Source organism: Brassica rapa, chromosome A06, assembly GCF_000309985.2.
Source record: "Brassica rapa cultivar Chiifu-401-42 chromosome A06, CAAS_Brap_v3.01, whole genome shotgun sequence".
Lineage (NCBI taxonomy): Eukaryota > Viridiplantae > Streptophyta > Magnoliopsida > Brassicales > Brassicaceae > Brassica > Brassica rapa.
Window position 1 is genome coordinate 20,574,523 of NC_024800.2, and position 21,064 is coordinate 20,595,586.

Below are 21,064 nucleotides of genomic sequence, written 5' to 3' on the forward strand. Positions count from 1 at the left end.
AAGGAGTTTACTCTCGTTTGCCCTCATTTTGTAGTGACAATAGCCCTCTTTTTTTTGTCTTAAAATTCTGTCACAATAGCCATCTTTTTTTGTAGTGACAATTATGAAAATTCTGTCACTACAAAAAAAGAGGGCTATTGTGACAGAATTTTGAGACAATTTTGTTTTGTCACAAATCTGCGACATTCTAGAGACATTAATGTGACTAAATTTTTCAGTCATATGATAGTAACTGTTTAGTCACAATATTGTGACAATCTAAGCCGTAGTTAATTTTCGTCACAAACTGTGACATTCTAGAGACATTAATGTGATTAAGAAGTTGTAGTCATAAAATAGCAACTGTTTAGTCATAATATTGTGACGATCTAAGCCGTAGTTAATTTTCGTCACAATTAGTAACATAACTATGACAAAAAGAGATTTCGTAACAATCGTGACATAGATCTTTTAGTAATATTCATTGTCGTTTATGTAATATAGTTATATAAAATTAAATGGAAGTGTTAGCAAACCTATGTTATGGAAACAAAATAAATAAAATGGCAATGGAGAGATATAAATTTAGTGATGCCAAGTTAAAGAAGGATTATGTTTGTATGGGAAATAAGAAAATAATTCTTACTGGAATTTTTAGCCCTTTCTCAGAAAAAAATTCTTACTGGAATTTTTAACTAGAGAAACAGTTTTCAATTTTAGGAGAGTATAAAATTTAGTAGTTGAAGAAAGACGGACGAAATAAGCACCAACTGTCATTACTCTTCGGTCATTGATATCCAAAGATTATCGGTCATTACTCATTAGTACCCAAAGATTTAATTTTACAAAGGAGTATAAGAAATTAATTAGAGAATCAAAGTGGTGCGATAAATCCCGGTAAATAAGCATTAAATCCGGGTTGTTACCGTAATAGGCACCAAACGTTATTACTCATTAGTATCTAAAGATTTAATTGAATACAATATATAAAAAAAATAAACAAGTTAACAACTTACTCTCTTCCTCATTCACAAGTTTACCTAAAAACCTAAGAACTGTTCTTGTACAAAATTGAAGCTGTCTCTTTTTTGGTTTCTAAATTTTCACAATCACTAATTTCAGTTTGCATTACGTATGGTTAATCTTCTGTAGGAGGTGTACATTTTCAATCAGTTCTTTAAACTGCTTGTTGTATTGAATCTCAATTTTTTTGGGCACTTGTAGATACATCTTCTAATCATCGGTGTGCGCCTTTATGAGAGAGGATCAAATTCCCAGCCTATCGATTTTGGAAGACCTTTTTCTCTTGGACTTTATCAAGAAGAGAAACGAGAGTCAACCCATATAAGATCACTCGACAAGATCACAAACCTCCCAAGATGGCCAGTTTATAAGATCGAGATTCTGTTAATAAGGCCGGTGCGGAAATAACACTACAAGATTTGATGAATCTATTCATTTGCTTTCCTCTGCTTCTGGGATTTTCTTCTTCGTTTAGTTTATTCTTTCTGATATTGTTTAACAGACTCTTGTTCTATGTATAATGTAGTATATTATAATAATCTTGACATCTATGTAAGTTTTTGTGTATGTTTTTCTTTTAATAATAATTTCCTAATTGTGTAGTTCTGATGAAAATTGTATAAATAATACTAATACGGAGCTAACATATTTAATACAAAATATTAACAGTTCATATACGTCAAATTAGTAGCTATATTTAAATGTGACAAAGTTTTAGTAATAGGGAAACCAAAATGACCGAATTGAGAAATTGTAATAATACTGATAATTTGAATGACGGATTCAAGACTTTTTTTAGTATGTAAATGTAACGAACTGATGACAATGCTGTAGGCACTATTTAGTAAAATTAGTAACTAAGTTATGTTGCAATTAATTACAAAATGGAAACATTTTAGTCGTCACCAAAGCCAATGTTTTTAAGACCAGATTTTTAGTCAATAATTGTGACGGTTTTGTTACTTTTATTTTTGTCACTTTTACTGACAAACTAGTTACTAGAATTATTTGTTACAAACTAAGACGTCTTTTTACCGCATAAATTTGTGAAGACATTATTGCGACTATTCATAAATGGTAACAATTCTGTCACAATAGTTATATTGTTACGGAACTATGTTTATTGTGACTAAAAAATTTGTCACAATATAAATATTTTCTTGTAGTCCTAAAGTGTCAACCTCAACATTTTTGTTGGTCCCACCAAAAAAATTTGGGTTATTAATTATTAATTTGGGGTTTTCTAATTTTTCCTTTATATATAATTGTATATATGAACACACTATTTTTTTTAAGAGCGATTTGCATAGTAAATAGCAACTAATTTGATAATTTGTAAAGATGGAAGAATCGTTAGCTCAACCGTGAGGCCCATGTCCAAAGCTTGCCAAATGACCATTTTATCCATACTTCTTTGTCATTTACAGAGGAAACGTATGAGTTTTGTAATGATGACATACATGCAATTATAATTTAGTCTATATATACAAACAACGTAAGTATTTGTGTAGCATGTACATGTCTGAAAATAGCCAGCAAATACTGACTAATACAACAACACTAATTGGCTATATTTTTTTTGGAGATTTGATCATTACATATACAAATATGCATACCATACAATCGATATATCGTGTATACCATTTCTGCAACGATCAATACATCGCTTCACAAGAATTTGTTTCTCTATTTGAGGGTTTGACATCATTTCAATTTTTACAGAAATCAACTACATAAATAATGGTATTTTACATAAAGAAGAAGCAGTAGATGTATGATCATTGTGATGGTCCACAATTTCACTTGCCTTAGAACTATATGTGTTTTACCGGGAAATAGTTTCTTAGTTAAAAATTTTTGTTTCTTCACAAGCCAGAATTTCATCTCGGGCGAGATTTCGGTGAGTCACATCGAAATTCGCCGTCTCAAAACACCCGATTTGAGTTAGTGGTCGGCTAATCTAAATGTATGTATATAATATATACCAATCAATACTATTAAAATAGAAGACCCTTTTTTAAGGTGCCCTTTTGTTTCAACAATATTTACAATTTTTTGCCACTGGATTATTTATAAGCTATGCTTTTAATTAAAATCAGTATTTTAGTAATTCTTTTTATTCAAACAGCAAGCAAGGGAATATACCCTAAATCCCTAATAATACTAAACGACATCTATTCTGTTTGATTTTATATCACTACTGTTGATTGTCGAAGATAATATAGATGAAGCTTGATACAAATGGTTTCGAGACTTCCATTCCTACGATTGGCAACAATATGCTTGATGATTTTTCTATTCTGTCCTCCACTGATCTTCCCCGAACAACATATGTGAATTTTATTTCTTTGATGAGATTCTTTTGTGTTCATCCGCTAAGCAGTGTGGGTTGTTGATTTTAGTTTTTGTTTGGGTTTCAGTTTGATGAGTTTAGTAAGAAGCTGTACAGATGGTGACGCCTGCTGAAGGAACAACCACACTCGATTTTTTCTTCTAAGGTGTCATGGTCGCTGCTGATTCTCGGGCTAGGAGAGGAGGTGAATCAATCGAGATGAAGGAAAGCCAACGACTAGGTATATACTTCTTTGCCCGAATTGTGTTTTTTTTTTTGGGAAACACTACCACTTGATTTTGCTAAGATCTCACTTTATGGTTTTGTTCTTGATTCCAGTGACTTGGTTTCTTTTGTTGATAAACGTATTGTTAGTTGAAATGCAATTTACTCGCACCTGTTCCATATTTCAGTGCTTCAGTGTCAATGATCTTTATCAACAAAGCTGTGATTATGCAATGTCCACACTCGATGACTTTTCTAACACTTCAGGTACTGAAGATTTTTAACAACAAAAGGTATCTCTCTCCTTTCGTCAGTCTACATTTATTATTACTCACTTTCCCCAATATTTTTTTATGATTTGGTCCTTTTGTTTTCTTCTCTTGGTTGTGTTGGCAAGTGGCTAATTCATCGCTTATACATTGTGGGAGACAAAATGGGACACAGCAGAGCCGACGTAATCATTTTGGCCACTTCAAAAAAGCTTCTCTGCGTTTCCATCATCTATAATGCTAATGTTGTATTTGTTCTTGCAAGGTTGAGATGATTCAATATTTTTTTATAGAGCAAATTAGCTCAATATACTGAAAAGAGTGGGATACCATTGAATTGGAAGAAAATGGTAGTGATGGGGGAAAAATTTTTGAAGGGAAATAATGTATGGAATGCAAATAAGGAGGAAGTTGTGTGTAGGGAGTACAAATACTCTTTTTTATATATCGCCATCTAAAAGACTTACTCCTTTTGATAGCCGGTTATATGTTTGGTAAACGGAATCCAACAACTCATGTATATAATATGTTCTGGAACTAGGACTGATTTATTACCTTCTTATAAACTTTATCATGTTTCAAACACTGAATATCTTGATCAAATCAGGTAGCTTCATATGTGCCACTAACAGCTGCAGGTTGTTTAATTTAAAATTTGGAGATTTGGTAGAGAAAACATGTATATGGAATAATTGTCGTATATTTAATCTATGACATTATTATCTACACTCCACGACATATTGATACTATTAACATATAGCATATTAACATCTTCGCTAACTGTTATCTTAACAGGTTGATATGGTCATTTATATGATATTTGACTCTCTCTTTTTGCCCCACGACATATTAGCAAACAAATATCTAGAGAGCCAATTATAGGATATGCTAAGTGAAACATTTGCTGCAGGCTTCCAATTTTTCTGAAAAGATTACATAAAAATAGATTTCAAAAAAAAATTTTAGGCTCCCAAATATATAATTTTTTTTTTACATAGATACAACTACGTACTCGCAAAATCTCAGGGCCGGTCCTGAATATCTATATAATAACATTTTAACCAATAACGCTTCTATGATATTGTATTGATATCCAAGAACACTTCTCAATAACTCCAAGACATATATGATAGAGGATATATATAGAAAATTTGTCGTATAAATATTCAGTATTCTACTTGGTATCTATTTAAGTATTTGGTAGAATATAGGCTAAATCTTTTCAATTTAAAACTAAAGAGAAATCTGGTTTAATTATTCAACAAATATTCTCGCACTAATAACACCATATAATCAATTTTATAAAAACTATTTAAAACAGAATACTAAATCTCAGATCAAACATATTGCCGAATCAACATTATTTAGAATCTCTTTACTGTGGCGATACTTTTAGCATTAATACTATTTACACAATATCTTAACAAACAATAAGTAAACAAAATATATTTCAAAACATTTGCAATCAGCCAGCTTTAATTTAATTGCCGTATAGTATGAAATGAATTACAATACAAAACGGTTACATATTTTTAGACAAACAAAAGATTTCGTTAAATTAAAAAAAAAAATCAAAAATATAAGTCTTCATATTTTTGGGTTGGCGGAAAAAACACTAATTTTAAAATTTATAATATATAAGTTATTTCAAATTCAACAATTAATGTCACTTTCAGAAAATACATGGTATTATTATAACAAATATAATAATAAATATGTCAATATTTATATACGTTTATAATACGGACACTGAAAAATTTAAATATATAAAGTATGTACACATATTAATTTTAATTAAATTTTTTGACAAAAAAAAATTAATTCTATAATGGGAAATGGGTGTCAAAATCAATATTATTAAGATAGAATAAAAAAATTGGATCCAACTTGTGTTTAAAATTGACTACAACCTTATACTATTTAAAATAAATAGGTAAATTTTATTCTGAAATTTCGAAAATTCATTTTAAACTATTTTAATTTTTTACTTTGAATTTTAAATATATATATATATTAATTCATTAAAATCTTAAACTCCATCTCACTCTAAAACTTCATCGCTCAAGTCTAAACAGTAAGTGTAGATCAATTAATCCTAAGAATATAAATGTTTGTTTATACGTAATCCTCGATTATACCATATTAAACATATTAACTTTTGGGATATGATCAATACATAGAATTAATATATAAATCATATATTTTTTTGCTAAAATTTAATAAATGATATTATAAGAAAATAAAAAAAGTAAAATATGTTCAAATCAACTTTTTCTAAACCCGACATATACATCAAACACTATTTTTGGTCATTAGGTTATTGTGCTGATCGCGGGTGAGCCATTGGTCAATAATTTATTTCATTTTATATAAATACATATATCAATATTAAATTACAAAAATCATGTTTAAAAAATATAGAAAAAATTAAATCAATTTTATTTAAATTGCTAAAATATAAATAGATCATTTAAACGATTTTCTAACAAGTTGGAGTTACGACATAATAAAAATACAATAAGATTAAAATTAATAAGTATTTAAATATCTATGCAAATATTGAAATTAATTTTTAAAATTTTAAAATAACAGTTTAAATCAAATACCATAAAAAAAATTCAAATTGGATTACACATTTGTCACCTATTGGTTCAACTGGTTGGCTTCTGGTGCCAGCATTTTTTTTTTTAGTTTTATAAGGTTATAAAATAATGAATATTTATTAAAACCAAAATTGGTTAGATATGGATTTACTGGTTCACATTTGGGTCTAGATCCGGTTTAAAAGGGTTGATTTTAAATAGATTTTTTTTTTACAAATCTAACAAACATTTATAACGTTGTTAATGAAATTTATCATCGTTAAATATCCCGCGCTTCCAAAGCGCGGGTCAAAATCTAGTTATCCAGTTATATTTAGTCGTCGTTGGTTCATTAGTTTAGTGGTCGACTAAGTTAAATAATTATCTGGACATTATTATTGTTAGTTGGATCTTTCGATAAGTATTTGATTATCACTATAGACTCAAACTTGTAGATTATTCTCGTATCTAAGAAAATTAAGTAGTGTATTTCAATTATACATATATTTTTATTGTTAGTTAAATTTTTCGATCAGTAGTCAGTTAACTTAAATAATTACACGGACATTATTATTGTTAGCTGGATAAAACTTCTTAAGTAGAACTAATGATTTTATTAGCAGTCGTTTGGAAAAGACACGAGAAGCAAGAACGAAGAGCTTTACACCATGACTCCTTCTCCCAAAAAATTTCCAAGGTTGATGTAAAACACACGATGTCCTTGTGCAAGTCTCACTCTTCTATAGAACCAAGGCCAACAAAGACCAAACACACTCATATCTTGTTCATGCATCTATGACTTCAAACCATCGGAGAATCCTGAATTCGCTGAAGAGTCAAAAACAGAAATCTGGAGAAAGCGAGAAGCTTTCATCGCAAAGCTTCAACGGATCCGAGGATGAAGATTAATGCAAATTTCGGCCACATGAAGATAAAATCAGCTAATAATTAGATAACTATTGATCTACAAGATAGACCAAAAATCTAACAAAAAAAGAACCATATCAATAAAAAAAAGAAACACAAAAAAAAATTAAAAAGGCACAACGACGAGACTAAAAAGTCGGACACTGGCTGGAAAACGTGCAAATGGTGGAGACAAAATTTCTATAAAAGAGATGCCGAGTGAATTAGAAGAAAGGAGAGAAATATATATTTGTGTTACAAGAATGAATGATATGGGTTAAACTGCCACTAAAAAAAACAGATCAGCAAAAAAATGTGAAGTTTCATTTTTGCAAATAATGCAGTTATTTTTGTATAAGAGCTGCAATTTCTTTAAAAAAAAATTATTATCATTTTAGAAAAAATAAAAACCGCACACACTATAACTGAACACTCCCCATCTTTTTATGTAACAGCAAACCTCAGAATAAACCTCACAGCTGGAACCAACTCTCCAAACTAAGTTATGTAAAGGTTGCTTCTCTAAAACATATCAAGGTCATTTTTGTCACAAACTTACACAGCCGTACAACTAAAGTGTTCTAAGATCAGAATGCCTCTTCACGCGTAAAGAGAATTCATAATGTGTCCTTTTATGTAACCTTCTCAAAAGAAATATTTACTCTCTCACACACTTTTCCAGTTTCTAATTACACTAAAGGTCACATTGGACTTGCTACACACTTTTTTGCTGTGTAAAGACATTGACACCCCTTAACTAAACAACTTACTCATGACAGACAAAAAAAAAACACCCTTAACTAAATAACTCTTCTTCCCCACTAGACCTCTATCTTCTCTAGCTTCAAAATAACTTTCTCAATTCCAATCCCAAATTAAACAACGGATGATAGATGTGCCAAAAAATTTGCCTACGAATATCAAATGGGTTGCCTACGGATGTTGTGGTCACCAAAAAATTTGCTCAACGTACGTCGTTTCTCTCCGTTTTATCCTCGGCGATCCTCCCTGATGTATCTGCAAATCTGAGTCCACTGTCATCTGGGTCACCAAGATTATTATAAGCTTTTCCATCTTCTTAATTGCATCTCTATTTCCATCAATAATCGAATATATTTTGTAATTAGCCCTCTTTGTAATTTGTTTTCATATTCTCCCTTTTTTGTATCATTATTTGAAATTTAAAACATATATATAAGAATCAAACAAGTTAAGAAAAAGAAAACAAATTATTTGTAAGAGTCTTTGTTAATGAAATAGTTATGGACAAGATACTTGTGGACAAGAGAATTATGTTAACTTTTTTATAAAGAAGTTATGTAATTGACTATTTGTGTTTCAAGTTTTTGTACAATCAAGTGGAAACTCAAGTATGAAATGTCTTAGACTTTGTGATCTTACGAACCATGTCTGAGAGCATGTGTACTAATTCAAGGATATCTGAAAACTTTCCTATCATCTATAATACTCATGGATGGGTGATTTGTGGACAGTGTTTTATGGATGAATGTATAGTAAATAGGATTCTCGTGGTTAGTGTGTCGTGGATGGTGTCTCATGAATATGTATGTGAGTATATCATGGATGAATGTATTGTGGAGAGTATAAACATAGCCGAAGAGAAACAAGTTACTCACAGCACCAAATATTTAAAAACAGGATAATCAGAATACAAAACTTTTATAATCGACGCTGAATGTATTTAAATGATGTTATGAGCGTATGAATCTTATTCAAGAAATACTTTCTTCGTCCACATATTGCTCTAGTAAATATTAAGAGAATGAATGATGTGGCATTACTTGTTCTACTATAGTTTGACTGAAGAAGAACTTGCTAGAATTCATGAATACAACTTTGACCATCCAGATGAGTCTGTCTTTTATAAATTGTACGCAATGCCACCTAATTAACTCATTTGTGTCCATCAAATGACGTCCACATAATGCATATAAACTGTGTCCAGTAAATTAATTGCATTTACTACGAATGCATCCACAACATTAATTGTCCATGAACCTAACCACCAGTGACTGATCCACCACGGACACATCCAGGACATTCCACTATGTTAACTTAAGTTAAATTTTTAATATAAATATAAATATACACATGGATATCAAAATAAAATGAAAAAAAAATCGTATTTTTGACATATATACTTATATATATATATACATATTTGAGAATTAGAAACTGATTATGGATCAAATATGTTGGGGTATGAAAAATTGATTTATTGTTAAAAAATAAAAAATTATGTAGAGAAATACATCAAACAGCAAACCTCAGAATAAACGTCACAGCTGGAACCAACTCTCCAAACTAAGTTATGTAATGGTTGCTTCTCTAAAACATATCAAGGTCATTTTTGTCACAAACTTACACAGCCGTACAACTAAAGTGTTCTAAGATCAGAATGTGTCTTCACGCGTAAAGAGAATTCATAATGTGTCCTTTTATGTAACCTTCTCTAAAAAAAAACCTCACAGATAAAATATACATTTGACCCAAAATATCATATGTAAACCAGATAACTTAATCTACTTGCCAATTTGACTCCATTTACTCTTTTTTTTTTTTGAAACTCAACTCCATTTACTTATACTCCTTTTTAACACTGGTGATTGGTAAAAAAGATAAAGAAAAAAAAAAACACTGGTGATTGGTACAATGGTTTAGCTTGGCGTCAATGATGGTAATGATTGTGCTTCCGTGTTTGAGACTGAAATAACCAAGCTCACCTCAAAACCTGCATCAATATCTCATTTTCGAGGTATTTTTGTCCAAACTAAACAACTTCTCTGACTACCATTAAGTGTATCAGAAATCACAACGCAAGTGAAATAATAAACTGAGAATATAATATATTGTACATGTTTGAGTGGGCTTGAGGAAAACGAAACAGTTCATTTTTCAGATATAGCATGATTATTGGTTAGAAACCATGACAGTTTCTAATAGAAAAAAAAAATTGATATTATACTTTTTTTATACTTAACATTTTATAAACCAATTGACATGTTAGTGGATTTTTTTTTTTGTCTTTGAGGGTTTTAAACCAATTGTTAAAAGTTCTGCATCAAAAGCTTTTCTCTATCCTCTTTCATATTTTCATTAATTTTTCTTTTTCTTAAACGATGAGAACTATCTCTATATACTACCGATAGAGCTATTCTACGACTTTCAAATTCACACTCTAACACCATGTTTCCAGCCTAAAAATGACAGATAAATACACCAACAAAGATGGTTCCATGATAGAGAATAGATTGATTGTTTAACATTTTATTGTCACAAAATATAAAATATTATACTGACAATTGTTTTTATTCTTACAGGTGACTGTCACAGTTTAGACAGACATTTCAAATTAATATAAACATACCCACCACTTCAGACAATAGTCAGGATGAAAAATCACCAAAGAAGAAAAAAGCAACAAAATCAGAAAACAAGGAATGGAAATCCGTCGCGAATATGGCTGTGATAGTGTTTCAAAATGATACACATCCCTCTTCCTCCATTTTCAGTTCAATTTATTTTTCTTAGTTTTAAGAATATTAGACCGTGTTTCTCTTAATCGTTAGTGCCTTTCTGCTAAAAAAAATTGGAAAAAAACACTCAACAAAATAGTGAAACTGAATAAAATTATAGATAGACCCCGCACTTGCTCGGGGTAAATTACCCTAGTGAAAGTAAGCGAACCCGATTGTCGAAACAGAAGTCTGAGAGGTACAAACCAATGGAGAAGATTGGCAGGAGAGGATGATTGACCCAGAGATAGGTAGCTATTCAGGAGTTCCAAAGCTGGTACATAGAAAAACTAAGGTTCGGGTTGGAGAGTCTGAAGCAAGCAATGCGATCTCTAACCGTATTTTCCAAGAGTAATTTGAGATTTTGAGGGAGGGATGCATGTGATCGAAAGTTGTTCCGATGGATTCTGTTGTTCCTCTTTCCATCCAGATAAAAGTAGATGGTTGCTTGCCAGACAAGGAGAGCTATTTTCGCTTGCGTTTCGATTGCATGCGTCAGGGTGATTAGAGATTCGATGGTGTTCCAGACCAAGTACTCGAAGAACAGGTGATCCCCTGTCTCGTCATGTAGCTTGACAAGTTTGTTTGTTTGTTAGCCATTGAAATTTGCTTCTTTTCCTCCATTAGCCAATAGTTAGAGAGATTTCCGTTGAGCACAATCTGTCTGAACCAAGCAACCCAAATAGATTTCCCTAAAGGACACCAAATTATTAAATCTTATGAAAGACCTTAAGGATATCTTATAAACCAATAAACAATTAGTCTCCTCAAAGGAATAAGTCATCATCGCAATGTTGAATCAACACATCATACTATGATACTATCTGACCAAACTTTAAAAAAAAACAAAGCTTCAAAAACATTAGGAACCAATATAAAGATAATAACTTACAAATTTAATTAGTGTCTAACCACAACAGAGCGCTTACATATTTACAACACTAATTCTCCTATCACTGCGGACCCATAATTTTTTTTCTGGATTATTTTTCAAAAAATAACATAAAACTTGTAGTTAAACACTTTTATGAAGTCTAAAGCGAAAATATTATACAAATCCTTTTTTGATAAGGACTAGATGATTTAGATATACATCATAAGATTTAGATAAGTTCTATTTCTAACTGAGATAGATCTAAGTCTTTTGTATATATACAACTCTCTTGTAAATCATTAAGCCACAACACAATAATATACTCATTCTAGAATTCTAAAGTTTGCAAACGAAAATTGCACATACTTTTTTCCAGATGGTGATGCGAATCTTCGTGGAAACTCTTCGAGGCAAGACCATACCTCTTCACGTCCGAAGCTCAGAAACCATTGCCAACGTCAAGACAAGGATACAATATAAGGAAAGAATCCCTAGGGACAAGCAGATGCTTATCTTTATCGGAATTCCTATGGAGGATCACCGTACCTTGGCTGATTACAATATCGAAAAAGATTCAACTGTATACTTGGTTCGTAGGATGGAAGGTATGCGAATCTTGGTAAAGGCTCTTACAGGCATGACCATTACTCTTAATTGTGTCCGAAGCTCAGAGACCATTGGCGACGTCAAGGAAACGATACAATTAAAGGAAGGAATCCCTAGCGACAAGCAGAGACTTATCTTTGGCGGCAAGCACATGGAGGATCACCGTACCGTGGCTGATTACAATATCCAAAAAGATTCAATTCTTTACTTGGCTTTACGAGGAATTATGCAAATCTTTGTTAAGTTCCTTTCAGGCAAGACCATAGCCCTTTTGGTCCAAAGCTCAGACACCATTGGCAACGTCAAGGCAAGGATACAACATAAGGAAAGATTTCCTCCCGACCAGCAGAGGCTTATCTTTGCCGGAATTCAGATGGAGGATCACCGTACCTTGGCTGATTACAATATCCAAAAAAACTCAAGTTTCCACTGTGTTCTCAGGATGAGTGAAAGTATGCGTATCATTATAGAGACTCTTGAGGGCAAGACTATAGCCCTTGATGGTGTCAAAAGCTCAGACACCATTGGCAACGTCAAGACCAGGATCCAAGATCAAGAGGGAATCCCTACGTACAAGCAGATGTTGGTCTTTGCCTCTCAGCAGCTCGAGGATGGCCGTAAGTTGTCGGATTACCATATCTGGAAGGAGTCAGTCCTTCGCGTCCACTTTTTACAGTGTCGAATGCAAATATTTGTGATAACACTCTCTGGTCAAACCATTGCCTTAGAAGTTGACAGGTCAGACATTGTTGAGGATGTAAAGACAAAGATTGAGAAGGAGGTAGGGCTCCCACCAGAGTTACAGAGAATCACGTTTGCTGGTAAACCACTCGAGGATGGTCGCACACTTGCATATTATAACATCCCAACGGAGTCAACATTTGACCTTTCTTTAAATCTCACATAAAATAGATTTTATCTATTCGTTTTTGTTTTTTGTTTTTCTTATCTTGTTTTTGGGTTTTATATCAAACTTTTTTCAACTTTTTTCTTATGGACATGAAACTTGATCGGATATTTGAACTCTGAGATGCCTTTCACTAATATGATGATGATCACCTATTCAAGAGTGATTAAAATACAAAAGTATAAAGACCCAGACACCCCTTTGGTAGGGGAATCAACCTAGGGATATGAGGAGCCTACAACTCCAGCGACAAGGGCCATTGAATCGCGAAGCACGGCAGAGATGATGAACTGCACGACCATTCCTGGATCTTGCCTTTGCTGTTACTACGGTGGTGGTTCAAATGTGTTCTTCAAAGACAGAATCTTGCCTTCTTATGCCTTTACTGTTTTGTTCTTTGTACAGTTTTCGCCAATTCTCCACCAACATCTCCCTCACGCACACTGGAGATTGTAATTTTTGCAAGATGACCTGTATTTATTTATTCAAAACAAAATTTTATGATTAATTGGGCCATAAACTATCTTCTAAATCAAGGACGTTGGCTCTTCATTCCATATTTTCTACAATAATATATACTTATCAGTCACAAAAATTGACCATTTACAGGAACCATATTCTCCAAATCAATGTATAGAATTAGGAAATATATTATTTGTAACACTATTGTAGTATTGTGACAATAATAAGTTGTGACTTACTGTGCATATTATGTAACTTGTAAACCAAATTAACACACAAGTTCATTTCTTTAAGAATATGTATAAACTTCAAATGACGTTGCTTTAAATTCTTGATTGAATGCCATCGCTTTAATTTTTCTTTTGATCTAAACATATATCCGGTATAAAGACGAAATCTATGTTCAAGAATAAAACTACCAACTTAATCCACTGAAAACGCTCTAGCGATGTTGATTTTGAATATATGCTAGTGTTGACTAAAAACACCAGTGAAAACGCTCACAAACAGTTTCATTCGGGTATTATAAAAGCCAGATCACGTACGAGACAGTCTTCCCGAGTCGGGGTAGGTTTTGGTTCTGATGTTTTATGAAGAGGATAGTAACTGGTTATCTGTTGTATCTGATGGGGTTTGGATATTTGAAACCAAAGTAACTACTCTTTTCTTATGTGTTAGTACGTATAAAGTTGGGCATTCTAGATTTGTATATTGTTTGCATTATGGAATTGCATATATTAGCTAAAGAATTACCGAAAAATCAGGTTTACATGAGTTTCATAACGTCCACAAAGAATAGAATAGATTTCGTCTTTTATGAAGAGCAACTTTTATGAGATTTATCTTCCGGCTTTGTAGTATAATAACTAAAAATATTGCTGAAACAATAATTTTATTACTCTTGTTAATAAAATAGTTTATGTGATACGCAATAACATATTTTCATTTGTTATATACTAAATCTAAATATCCCTTTTCTTCTTTTTGATCAAATAATTCATAAATTTTTTTCAATAATTAATTCTAAACATTATCTAACTAATATTTATATTTTATTAACCGTTGATAAGGATGTTCTGAGGCTAAACCTATTTAAGAAGACTACCCTTCATTATAAATCATGATCTCTTTTAAACTTATAAACGTAAACCCAAACAGTTGTGCAAGACTTTCATAATTCTTAAAAGGTATGTTGTTTCTTCAACTTTTTTAACCATATATTGATTGTTTTATGCCCTTAAACTAGATATTTTCTTCTTAGATAAAGATTCATTAGGATCTGTAGAAACTTTTGTATGATATGTGTGTGCTAACAAGAATTGCATACTTTTTTTTTCAGATGATGATGCAAATCTTTGTTAGGTTTGTTTCAGGCAAGAGCATAACCCTTTTGGTCCAAAGGTCAGACACCATTGACAACGTCAAGGCAATGATAGAAGATAAGGAAGGAGTCCCTGCTGACCAGCAGAGACTTATCTTTGTCGGAAATCAGATGGAGGATCACCGTACCTTGGCTGATTACAATATCCAAAAAGACTCAAGTCTCCACTTGGTTCTCAGGTTGAGCGGAACTATCCGAATCTTCGTAAAGACTCTTACAGGAAAGACATTACTCTTTACTTTCAAATCTCAGACACCATTGGCAACGTTAAGGCAAGGATACAATATAAACTTCGTATCCCTAGCGACAAGCAGACGCTTATGTTTTCCGGAAATCAGATGGAGGATCACCGTACCTTGGCTCGTTACAATATCCAAAAAGACTCAATTATCTATTTGGCTCTTGGGCCGGCAAGATTTATGCGAATCTATGTAAAGACTCTTATAGGCATAACCATAACTCTTAACGTCCGAAGCTCGGACACCATTGGCAACGTCAAATCAAGGATACAATTTAAGGAAGGAATCCCTAGCGACAAGCAGAGGCTTATCTTTGGCGGCAAACAGATGGAGGATCACCGTACCGTGGCTGATTACAATATCCTAAAAGATTCAACTATACACTTGGTTCTTAGGTTGGGAGGATTTATGAAAATCTTTGTTAAGTTCCTTGCAGGCAAGACCATAGCCCTTATGGTTCAAAGCTCATGCACCATTGACAGTGTCAAGACAATGATACAACGTAAGGAAGGATTTCCTACCGACCAGCAGTGTCTTCTCCTTGCCGGATATCAGATCGAAGATGACAGCACCTTGGCTGATTACAATATCCAGCAAGACTCAACTCTCCACTGTGTTCTCAAGTTGGGTGGAAGTATGCGTATCTTCATAAAGACTCTTAGGGACAAGATCATATCCCTTGATGAGGTCAAAAGCTTAGACACCATTGAAAGCGTCAAAGCCAGGATCCAATATAAAGAGGGAATCCCTAAGCACACGCAGATGTTGAGCTTTGCTGGTAAAGACCTGGAGGATGGCCGTTGCTTGGCGGATTACAACATCTGGAAGGAGTCGACCCTTCATCTCCGTTATTTAGGTGATGGAATGCAAATATTTGTGAAAACGCTCTCTGGTAAAACCATTACCTTAGCAGTTGACAGCTCAGACATTGTTGAGAATGTGAAGGCAAAGATTCAAGAAAAGGATGGGCTCCCACCAAACCGACAGATAATCACGTATGCTGGTAAACTACTCGAGGATGGTCGCACGCTTGCATATTATAACATCCAAAAGGAGTCAACACTTGAACTTTTTTGTAAATTTCACATAAAATAGACTTTATCTATTCGTTTTTCCTTTTTGTTTTGTTTTTCTTTTCTTGTTTTTGGGTTTTATATTAAACTTTTTTCTTATGGACATGAAACTTGATCGGATATTTGAACTCTGATATGTCTTTCACTGATCTGATGATCACCTATTCAAGAGTGATTTAAAACACAAAGTAGAAAGACCTAGATACCCCCTTGGTAGGGGAATCATCCTCGGGATATGAGGAGCCTACAACTCCAGCGACAAGGGCCATTGAATTGCCAAGCACAGCAGAGATGATGAACTGCACGACCATTCCTGGACCTTGCCTTTGCTGTTACTACGGTGGTAGTTCAAATGTGTTCTTCTTATGCCTTTACCGTTTCGTTCTTTGTAAAGGGTTCGCCAATTCTCCACCAATATCTCCCTCATGAACACTACCTTGAGATTATACTTTTTGCAAGATGACATGTATTTATTTATTTATATGCAAAATCAAAGTTTAATGATTAATTGGGCCATAAGCCATGTTCTTAATCAAGGACCTTGGCTCTTCAGTCTATTTTTTTTTACACTATTATATACTCATCAGTCACAATAATTACAATTTATAGGAACCATATTCTCCAAATTAATGATTAGAATTAGGAAATATGTTCATGTGTAACACTATTGTAGTTTTCTGACAAATAATAAGTTGTTACTTAGAGTGCACGTTATGATATTGCTTTAAATTCTTGATTGATTGCCATCGCTTTGATATTTCTTTTGATCTAAAACATATATCCGGTACAAAGACGAAATCCATGTTCAAAAATAAAACTACCAACTTAATCCAGTAAAACGCTCTAGCGATTGTTACATATGCTAGTGTTGACTAAAAACACCAGTGAAAACGCTCGCAAAAAATAGTCTCATTCGGATATTATAAAATACTAGATCGGATCGCGTACGAGTCAGTTCTCCCAGCTCCGGGTGGATTTGATCTGATGTTTATGAACAGGAAAGTAAATGGTTATCGGTTGATTCCTATGGAGTTTGGATATTTTAAACCAAAGTAACCAAATTACTCTTTTCTTACGTGTTAGTACGTATAAAATACCATTTCTAAACGTGTTTACACATGCAAACTTTTTCAATAATTTTTTTTCACTTTTCACAGTAAGATGCAAATATGAAAAACTATTAAAATATAAAATTTACGTTGGACTGAAAAAACAACTTCCGAACAAAAACAATACTCCAAATAAATAAATAAACAACAACGAAAAAAGCAACAACACAAATTTGTAAACTTATAATAGACAATCGCAATATCATTTTCGAATCACGACACCAGGCGACATTGTTTTGCCCATTCGAAGAGAGAACGATAAGAAGACCCACCTTGAGCCCAAGCTCGCTCGGAGCTAGCCCTCACCTCCTCAGCTTTAGCCCTTACCTTCTGTCCTTCTTCATCCTCTTCCACCATAATCTTTCTCACCAAAGTCGCCACTTCTTCTCGGCCAATCACTCTCTTTGATGGTAACTCCGACGTACGAACGGCCACACCGATGTCCTCCGTTAGCAACGTGGCATTCATCCATTGCTCCGCATAAAGAGGCCAAGCCACGATTGGAACTCCTTTAGTCAAGCTCTCTAACACGGAGCTCCACCCACAATGAGACAAGAACCCACCGATCGATCCATGGCTCAAAATCTCAACTTGCGGTGCCCATTGCGTGACAACAAGACCCATACCACGCGTGCGGTCCAAGAAACCTTCTGGTAGACCGGCACTTACCTGATCATCATCAGTCGAGCTCGCCCCAAGGTAAGAAGTGGGCCTACGCAGAACCCATAGAAACCTTTGACCACTTAAATCTAAACCGTAAGCGAGTTCCATAGTTTGCTCTAAGGACAGTGTACCACCACTTCCTAAACACACAAACACCACTGACTTATCCGGTTGCTTGTCCAACCACTCAAGTATGTTATCGGCCTTTTCAGTAGGCCCACTAGACCTAACAATAGGCCCAATACCATAAACCGGTGCTTTCATAACCCGGCTCAATTCTCCATCCTCCGTAAGGGCAGATAGTGTGTTTCCTTGTAACTCCTCCCAAGTATTTACCAAAACGCCATGGCTCATAGGTATCTCCATGCAACACCGCATACACTCTCGGTACTGTGGGTTTGACCGGTCTAACATTGTTTCCATAAGCTCGTCCGGTCCAACCGGTCTACAACCTGGTATTTTCATAGGCTCTTTGATATCAGTATATTCCCCTTCCACGACTCTATCCAATACCGGCGTGTACACTACTACAGCCAAGAACCACGCGTGGGAAGGGACGTACACGTACGTAGCGTTCACGCCAATATCATCAGCAATGGACATCAGGCCGGTACCAAAAATGTCTACGATCATGACCGTCGGTTTCCGATTCATTGATTTCACGGCGTCTTGAACCGCCGTCTTTGTCTTTGTTGCTCGCATCATCTCTATGATTTTTGTAGGTACCGTCGCATCTGGGGAGTGGTCTATATCAATTGAGGGTAGTTCCCTAACTTCGCATGTCCCTCTCGCCACGGCTGCACGTATGGCCTCTGTTTCTATTGGGGAGGAACCGGAGGTTACGGCGAGAATGGTGACGTGAATCTTGAGGACGGAGGAGAGACGGTTGCCTAGTTCGAGGATAGGGATGAGGTGGCCTAAGCCAGGGCTAGCGACTAGAACCGCGTGAGGCTGGTCCATGATCTATTCATGAGAAGGATGTGTTAACATGATTGTGAATCGAGAGACGGTTAAGTAAATAAAATGGTATTATTACGTGAGATCCTCCATCACTCACCTGTCCTTGTATAAGAAGTTGTTCCTTGCTTAGTTGCTTGTCAATGGCTGTGTATGAACTGGGATAAGACCATGCTATATATAAAGGGTCATTTTTAACAAATAAAAAGGGACATTTAGACCAAAAAAAATAAAAAGGGACATTTTACAGAGAGAGTATTTATTATTATTGCTTTTGAAGGGATGAATATCTAGAATAATTATTTTTTAAATCGTAATTGCTATACTATCTTTTTAAAAAACGTGGATTGTTTTCCATAGGGGTCACTGACAAGTGCATGCATGTAAGTGTTACACGTAAGACCAAAAGTTTTGTTAAAGAGACCTAGCAATAACGAGATTTCAATCTTTTGTACTGAAGCTAAAGTTCCGATCGAACGATAAAAATAGTTCTGCATATCAAACAAATCAAGAATAAGCGGAACAAAAACATATCAAACGAATTATGCAAAAGAACTGCAGATCAAACAGATCATATATCAAACGGACTAAACTGTTATTATAATTTTGAATGATAAAAATAGTTCAAATAAAATAAATTATATTTTTAAATAATAAAATTTACAATAAAATATATCACAACACATAATATAGTATATAATACATAAACAACAATAAATCTTGAACTAAAACCATGTTACTGTAATTTTAAAATCAATATATGAAAATGTTAAAATTTAATGAAAAATATATATATTTCTTTCAGTAGTATACATATTTAAATTATATTAATATATTTTGCTAATACATATAATAATTAAGTACACATTATAAAAATATAATAATTTAAATAAATGTAAAATTATATAACAAAAATAGAAAGATAAATATATAAATCAATGATATTTTTATATTGTTAAAATTGTAAGTAAAATAGAATAAAATTATTGTATTTATAAAAATAGATAAATGCATTTATTTTATTTATAAAAATAGATAAATGCATTTAAAATTAAATATTTGTAGATCTCCCACAAGCAACACCAAATATATAATGGATGAGATTTGCATGCAGATTTCATGCTTTTTTAGAAAAGAACAAAATAATTGAACTATATATAAATTTTTGTTTTGGACTAAATGTAGATTTTTTGCTATCTACAATGTAAAACCTTAAATGGTATAATTAATAGAATGATGAATGCAGTGTGGAAAAATTGCATGTTCAAATGATCTGCTCTTCTCCTGCTACAAGCCTACGCCATTCGAAGAACGTCCCGATATTTCTCAGATTTGTTCACATTAAGAAGAATAAATTGCTGATCCCGATGTTTCTCAGAATTGTCCAAGTTAAGAACACTACAAGAAAACATCGGGATACTGAGGGAAAAAATCGTCGGTATGTCGTCGGAATAACGCTATTCCGAGGACATACCGACGAAACAAGTCCTCGGAAACATCTCCTCGGAATTTTGTTTCCTCGGAATTCCGTCGGAAAATACCGAGGGAATTCCGATGGTCCAATCCTCGGAAGTTTCGACGAAATATTCCTCGGAATGTTTATCGGAAAATACCGAGGAACAAATGTTCCTCGGACTTTTCCGAGGAACTTTCTTCCCTCGGAAAATTCCGAGGGAGTGGAGTTTCTCGGAAAATTCCGAGGAACTTTTTCCCTCGGAAAATTCCGAGGAACTTAAAGTTCGTCGGAATTTGCCGAGGGGAGAAAGTTCCTCGGAATCTTCCGAGGAACTCCATTCCCTCGGAATTTTGAAAAAATTTATTTTTTTTTTAAAATTTATTTTTTTTTAAAATTAATTTTATTTTTAAAAATTAAAATTTTTAAAATTTAAAATTAAAATTAAATAAAACATAAAATAAAACATAGTAGATAATATTCAAATT

At 33.5% G+C, this 21,064-nt stretch overlaps 1 protein-coding gene and 1 pseudogene across 1 annotated transcript; one reads left to right on the forward strand and one right to left on the reverse strand.

Annotated features, from left to right (window-relative positions):
• The first annotated feature begins 6,141 nt into the window (after positions 1–6,141).
• LOC103874064 lies at positions 6,142–17,326 on the forward strand (annotated as a pseudogene).
• A 254-nt stretch (positions 17,327–17,580) lies between these two features.
• Positions 17,581–20,608, reverse strand: LOC103874067 (UDP-glycosyltransferase 72D1). Its single transcript, XM_009152477.3, has 2 exons — positions 19,224–20,608; positions 17,581–19,129 (listed from the first exon to the last, which is right to left on the reverse strand). Exon 2 carries the CDS (start codon positions 19,124–19,126, stop codon positions 17,717–17,719), a length of 1,410 nt encoding a protein of 469 aa, XP_009150725.1. The 5' UTR covers positions 19,127–19,129; positions 19,224–20,608; the 3' UTR covers positions 17,581–17,716.
• Positions 20,609–21,064: the final 456 nt, after the last annotated feature.